The sequence below is a fragment of the Bufo gargarizans genome, chromosome 2 (assembly GCF_014858855.1).
Source record: "Bufo gargarizans isolate SCDJY-AF-19 chromosome 2, ASM1485885v1, whole genome shotgun sequence".
Classification (NCBI taxonomy): Eukaryota; Metazoa; Chordata; class Amphibia; order Anura; family Bufonidae; genus Bufo; species Bufo gargarizans.
In genome coordinates this window covers 542,392,758-542,400,309 of record NC_058081.1, presented here as the reverse complement: position 1 = coordinate 542,400,309, position 7,552 = coordinate 542,392,758, and the positions used below count along the sequence as shown (strand labels likewise).

Genomic DNA, 7,552 nt, shown 5'->3' with positions numbered 1-7,552 from the left:
AAGCTATATTAATTGCAACACTGTAGGAGTAATCTACATCATCACGTGCACATTGTGCGACTAGATGTATGTGGGATGCACAAGTAGTAAATTTAAAGAAAGATTACGGGAACATCTAAACTATATCTCTAATCCCTCAACAATTGGAATATCTAATGCAGCTAACCATTTCATCAATGTACATAATCGTAGCATTAATAGTTTTAGTACATTCGCGTTTGAAAGAGTTACAATGCCACTAAGAGGGGGAAACATAAAACAGAAAATTCTCACACGCAAAGTTTTTTGGATCTGGAGACTTAATACCAGATATCCGCAAGGTCTAAACTTTTGGAAACAATTGATGTACTTGTATTGAAGTCATCATGTAGCGAAGCCGTTTTTTTGCACTGTTTTTATATATATATATATTTATAGTTATTTTTATATTATACATATATTTTCCCTTTTTTTGCTTTTATGATATGGTGGTTATGCAGTGTGGTCAGGCTGGCACGTTTGCAGCACATGCACATGAGAAGACCAGATTGAGGCTCATTTCTTTGGGCCTTGTTCACACCATGTGTTTTTCTGGATAGATGAGATCGAAACACATGTGATGTCTCAAAATTTACTACAAGAGCTAGTTTTTGACACATAGTCTAATATAATATATACTTGCAAGAATATTATAGATTAAGTGATAAATCATCTGACCTACTTCACACTATGCGTTTCTGTTCCTGACAGATAGAATCGGATATATTTGATTTTCAAAATTTTATATCGCAGGGCAGACAACACATCAGATAACTGAATGGACACCATCGAGGGGTTTTTGAACATGCTGTAAGATTCTATCAATACATTAAATAGAATATCATAGAACAGTACAGCATCTTTGGATAATCAATAAGATATAATATAATATATCAGGACAAGGAGACATGGTGTGTTTATATCGTTTTTTTTTTTAATAATACATGCGTATTGCTAGTTTTCCAATGCCAAATTGGCCACACATAATCGCAAAAATTATTTTATCATATAACTGAATTGGATTTTATATGTCACGGGTGTGTTTCTTTGAACAGGTGTCTAACATGCTGATGATCGGGCTCACCTCCCCTTTCTTCCCAACCCCTCCCCTTATGGGTGGGGAAGGGGAAGGTTGACCCTATTTAAGATCATGGCGGATCAGACACCTTTGATTATGATTAAGAACAGAAGTGTTCGAAACGCGTAAATCAACTGGGGAAGAGTGGGAACAAGTGCCACTGTACTTTGTATATACTTCAAAAAAATTTGGTGAAAAAAGATCGGGAACGGAAAAACTTCCAAAACTGGTGCTGGATCCTTTGTTTTTTCACATGTACTATACAATGCAAGTAATTTATTCCGCACGGTGAATGTCATAAAAGAAAAGAAAAACAATAAAACAATGTCAATTGCAGTTTTTGGCTTATTTGACATAAAAAAAGTGATCAAAAAGTGTTATGTTCCCCAAAATGGTACCAATAGAAACTACAAGTCATTCCACAAAAATCAAGCCCCCAGACAAAAAAAGATTAAAAATAAAAAAAGTTAAGATTCTTGGGATGTAGTGATGCAAAAACATTCTTTTTTTAAATATAGAGTATTTTATGGAGCAAAAGTAGTAAAAAGCAAAAAATGATTAAATAAAGTGTTCCAAAATAAATGTATTTGGTATCACTGCAATCATACTGGCCCAGAATATAAAGTTACCAAGTTATTTGTGCTGCAAAGTGAACAATGCAACATTTATAAGGTACAAACTCAGTGGCAGTAATGCATTTTTTTCCCATTCCCCAAATATAAAGAATTTCACAACTTGTGCAGCAAAACAAGCCCTCATATAAGTAAGTCAATGGAAAAATAAAAATAAAGTTACAGATCTTGGAAAACGATGATGAAAAAATTGCTTGGGGTTAAGGGGCACACGTTAGGACCCCAGGGATTGTAAATGCCAAGGCTGGAAACCCTTTTAATGTGGTAGTTCTGTTTATTGTACATTAAGTTTATTAAAAGAGGCCCTCTATGCACTAGTCCTTTATAGTGTGGCTTCTCAATGTGTTATCTCCTGAACTCACTGGAACATTATAATAAGCAAAATGGCTATCGCCTGGAAGAGACCTATAATGCAAATAACTACTTATGTAAAAACAGCCACCTCAGCTGTGCCTTACCAACAACTAGGGGGTGCTTCGCCCATGATGTCTGCTTATCCATAAAGAAAGCCTGTGTACATAAAAGATTGAAAGTAGGCCTTGTCAATAGTGAATACATTTCTTAAAAAATTTATTTGGCTGAATCGGTCAGGCGATTTGATTCAGTGCTCTAATTGTCCTGAAAAGTTGTGGATGACATTCTGGGGTCTCCTAGAACTGTATGCAACTTTATCAAGCTCTTTAACACTGTAGATTGTTTGAAATATTAGTTATTTTGGCAGAAAATTCCTGTTGATGTGTATACACACACATACACTGCCTGTGGTCATGCAATCTTCTTTCTTCGTGTTTCTTGTCTTCTAATCTGAAAAATGGTTGACTAGATTTTGAAAAATTTGCCTGAAAAATGGCTGACTAGATTTTGAAAAAATATGCCTGAATTAAATGGCCAAAAATTCAGATCTGGATTTGACCAGATTTTTTTATTTTGATTAGTTTAGAATCAGTTCACTCATCTCTACTCATCACAAGTGTTGCCATAGTTCCCCAAGTTTCATTAAACTTCATTTACAATAAACTAGACAATGACTTTATGTCACTGGAAGCCTTTAACTTTTATAAAGACTGTAGGACTAAGTGGGCTGCATGCTATATACTTTTTACATCTCCATAAAAAAATGTTTCCTATTTAATATCTCATGAAAAGTGTAATATCTCTTAAACTGAGATCTGTAAATTACCATACCAGTTTTATTCTGATCTTCCGTCATAGTTCATTAGGCATCCTAATTATTACTTCAGCCACTTTCCCTTTCACCTAATGGAACAGAATGAGAACGTAGCTGCTCAGATGGCATGATTGAACTCTATTTGTATTGGCTTGTAACTACATCATAAACACAATACCTTTATGACGTATGCTCAATATATCCAAGTATTCTACCAGTGTGCAGAGGAAGAACATGATATCACAGACTGTTATTAAAATGGTCAAACAACACACAACCATAACCTCATCGTAAGCTCCCTGTAAATTGATAAATTATTGTAGAAGAAACATAAAATACCTTCAAGTTGGTCCCAGCAGTCTTTATGTAACATCATTTTATACTTGTCAAAATACTCAAAAACACTACAAATAAAATATTCAGAATACATGGAAGTCATTTATCAAAATATACCCATGGAAGCCCAAACCAGTTATCCTGCCACTATTTCTATACCAAGTCCAGAAAGACTCAGCAAAACTGATCAGACTAGCGAGCATGTACACACAGTATGATCTCTTACAGCCCATGCACAAAAAAGCAGATGATCTAAGAATATAATACATACATCATTTTCTGAGGGTAATTCTTCCTAGACCTGTGCCTACATTAACAGGATAAACACCTAGATATATTGTACGCAAACAAATATATTATAATAAAAGGCCATGCATGCCAGTGCTAGATGCAATTTTGGGGGGAGGAGCAGGCAGTGTTAAGTCCATTCCAAGTTGGGGTTGTGCAAACTAAATGAGACAATTGCTTATTGTCTATCCAGACTCTAGTTTTGCTTCAAGTATGAATACACATCAGTAATCTCAGACGTCCATCTTATAGGCTCACCATCGGGATCCAACACCCTGAATAGAAATTCATCTTCTCTCCATATTGTTGTGTGCCACTTCAATGTGACCTCATTGCAGGCAGTAAAGCAAGGACTTGGCTCTTTATCATGAGGCCTTCAGAAACTGAGCAACCCAAAGGTAAAACACACAAATTTCAAAATTGATCAGCTTTTAACATGTTCTAATTATAGTCAAATGCCAGATCAGTGTCAGGTCCCGGAAGGAATGGATTCACTATTGCATCCTGGCCCCCTCACACGGCACGTTACAACACTGAGTGCTTTTCCAAGATGCAGGACAGGACAAAAGGAGAAAATGGGGGTGAGGGCATAAACTGCCAAGAAAGCCATTATCAAGGAGTATACCATGCTGACCAAAGGATTGGGGCTTAGAGAAAATGCCTTCTGCTTCTTGTGGTACATATCAAATGGTCACACCAGTGATATAGGAACTGGACTATGAGGATTAGTATGGACAAACTCTGGATTGATGAATGTGAAGCCAGCAAATTCACTCTGGTCAATGCCAGCTAAGACCATCTGGTCTGGAGGTGTAAGGACTGCAGCACCTCGAGTGAAGAATTTGTCAAAGTTTTCACCACTCTTTCCACACTGTAACAAAAAATAAAATAAGAGAATCAGAGCCTCGGTACTACTGATTAAAAATCATTCATTATTTAAAGGGGTTGTCTAGGAATACCTAACTTTTAGCTGATGCTTATACTATGGAAATAATCATATGTACCTGCTCCCTGCCACTATAGTGCTGCTTGCTGGCTCTTGTATGACTATCTTCCAGACCGCGGCTTGTTTGTTTTCTTCCAGTCATGGTGCCCTGCTCTGCTGCAGCCAACCACTGGCTTCAGCGGTGATGTGTCTCTTATATGGACACATCACTGCTATAGTCAGTGACCGGAATATGGACATATGGGAGCCAGTGAGCATGATTAGAGTGGCAGGGAGCTGATAAGTATGATGCTTTCCATAGCAGAGACAGGTTGCGGGAGCAGAGACAGGTTATGTGGTAATAAATTTGGAACACTTTTATTTATCCAGGCCATTCTGAGATTGTTTTCTCGTGACACATTGTACTTCATGATAGTCATAAATTTGAGTCAATTTATTTAACCTTTATTTTTGAAAAAATCGAAAATTTTGAAAAATTAACGCAATTTTCAAAATTTACATTTCTCTGCTTTTAAAATAGAAAGTGATACCTCATAAAATATTTATTATTTAACATTCCCCATATGTCAATTTTATTTTGGCATCTTTTTGCAAATAATTGAACTAGTAGTGACAAGCACTAATTATCTACAATCACCCAGAGACTATGGGTCAAAATTTATATTTATTACAACCACTATATACACATATACACACACACAAGCATATAAAAAAACTCATGAATAATAAAAATAATAAAAAATAAATAGGTCTAGCCAAATTGTGTGTGTCAGCAGCCGCGGTTAACTGGCATTGATGTCGTAATTAATCAATGTTTGTGATATATCCGTCTGTCGTCTGGCACACACATGGACTTCCTAATATGGGGATATATAGCACAATCCCATATATATCAAACTGATCACACAAAAAAAATCTGATTGATCACAATAGAGTTAGATGTTTAAATAAAGACTAAAAGGGCCTCAGCACTGAGAACACATGTGAAAAAGGTTAAAATGGTTAAAATGTCCACAAAAAAAGCTTTCCACCGTGATAATCTATGTTTTTAATCCATCCGAAAGTTACTCAATCATATTGGTGTAGCATAGTTTGTATCCCTCATTGGGTATAGTTAAATTCAGTAAGTAAGCCAGTCTTTTTGGCATGTTAGTTAATGCTGGGATTTCACTCAGGCCTCATGCACACGGCGTCTCGGATGCGGACCCCTTCACTTCAATGGGGCCGCAAAAGATGTGGACAGCACTCCGTGTGCTGTCCGCATCCGTTGCTCCATTCCGTGGCACGGCTAAAAAAATATAACATGTCCTATTCTTGTCCGCGCTTTGCGGACAAGAATAGGCATTATATTTCCGTTCCGCAAATTACAAAAGGCACACGGGCGGCTTCCGTTTTTTGCGGATCCGCGGTTTGCAGACCGCAAAAAACGGCACAGTCATGTGCATGAGGCCTTACACTGATAATCACAATGTTACTAATAGTCAATAGAGTTACTACCCGCCGTTGTTCCATGGCGTCCCACGTGTCAGGCTGGGTATAACGTTTTTTACCTCCCTCCTGAAGAATAGGGTGCAGGCGATACCTTATCCTCCGGCTGCGTCGCTCCTGAAGGTTGGCATTCAGCATCCCACGTAGCTCAATAGTTCGGAGGTCAAACTGTCACGTATGCTGGCACTTTTACTTGTGGTGCCGCCATCAGTAGAACACTGGGAGGAGGATTGTAGGTTTCAGAGCGGCGCTTGTGTGTAGGTTCGTCGCAACTTTGCTCTTATTATTTGTCCATGTATATTTCAATGGAAGTCATCCAGATTTGCAGGTATCAAAACACCAGACACATTTCGGAGTATAGCCTTACTCCTTCATCACTGGCTACCTGCTAGGTTCTTAATCTCCCCTTTTATATGGTCATCTAAAGCAGTGGTTATTCCAAAAATCTGGAGCAATGGTTATCTCCCAAACCAGTACTGGATCAACAAATTTTCCACATGATTGTAAAAAATGTAATATATAGATTATGTGCAACATGCAAATCTGCAGATTCTCCCCAAAAAATGCACATGCGTTTTCAATGCGGTTCTCTTGCGTTTTTTAGCAGGAAGGTGCGTTTTCTTGGGAGAGACTACTATCAATTACCCAGAGGTCAAAATAGATCCTACTTTCACATATACTAGAAGATATTCCTAAGTATGTATATTATACTGGCGGCAAGCACTCTCCATTCATAAAAGTAATAAAAATAATACATAAAATATAATGTGAAAAATTCATAAACTTAATTCATCTTCCTAAAATATTCATAAACTTTGTTCATCCTCCTTAAGTGTAGAAGAGTAGTGGATGAAGTGGGGGCCTCCCGCCAAGGGGAGATCATATTTAAAGAATGTCACGATTAGAATCGAGGAGAATCTTTGAATTCAACACACTTGTACCAGGTGGCCTTAATGCCGAATTTGAATTATTTGGCTTTCTGTGGTGGCTAATGGGACGCCTCTCGCTGATGGGAAAACGGAGCCAGGCTGTGTTACCAGCGATCTGACCTCCCCTTGGTGGGAGGCCCCCACTTCATCCACTACTTCTCTACACTTGAAGAGGATGAACGAAGTTTATGAATATTTTAGGAAGATTAATTATGTTTATTAATATTTCACATTATATTTTATGTATTATTTTTATTACTTTTATGAATGGAGAGTGTTTGCCACCAGTATAATATACATACTTGTAAATATATTTTAGTATATGTGAAAGTAGGATCTATTTTGACCTCTGGGTAATTGATAGTAGTCTCTCCCAAGAAATCGCACCTTCCTGCAAAAAAACGCATGAGAACCGAATTGAAAACTAATATGCATTTTTTTGGGAGAATCTGCAGATTTGCATGTTACACATAATCTATATATTAGATTTTTTATAATCAAGTGGAAATTGGTTTAAATGCAATGATGGTAAGAAAATATGTTGATCCAGTACTGGTTTAAGAGATAACCATTTCTCCAGATATTTGGAATAACCACTGCTTTAGATGACCATATAAAAGGGGAGACTAAGAACCTAGCGGGTAGCCACTGATGAAGGAGTAAGGCTAT

At 37.3% G+C, this 7,552-nt stretch overlaps 1 protein-coding gene across 1 annotated transcript in view; it reads right to left on the bottom strand.

The window, feature by feature from the left end:
* Positions 1-3,295: 3,295 nt before the first annotated feature.
* Positions 3,296-7,552, bottom strand: part of PRKCG (protein kinase C gamma) — a 635,634-nt gene continuing 631,377 nt past the window's right edge. Inside the window, exon 18 of the mRNA XM_044278076.1 lies at positions 3,296-4,391. Within this exon, the coding sequence (XP_044134011.1) occupies positions 4,212-4,391 (180 nt within the window). The 3' untranslated portion in view covers positions 3,296-4,211. The remainder of the gene's footprint in view (positions 4,392-7,552) is intronic.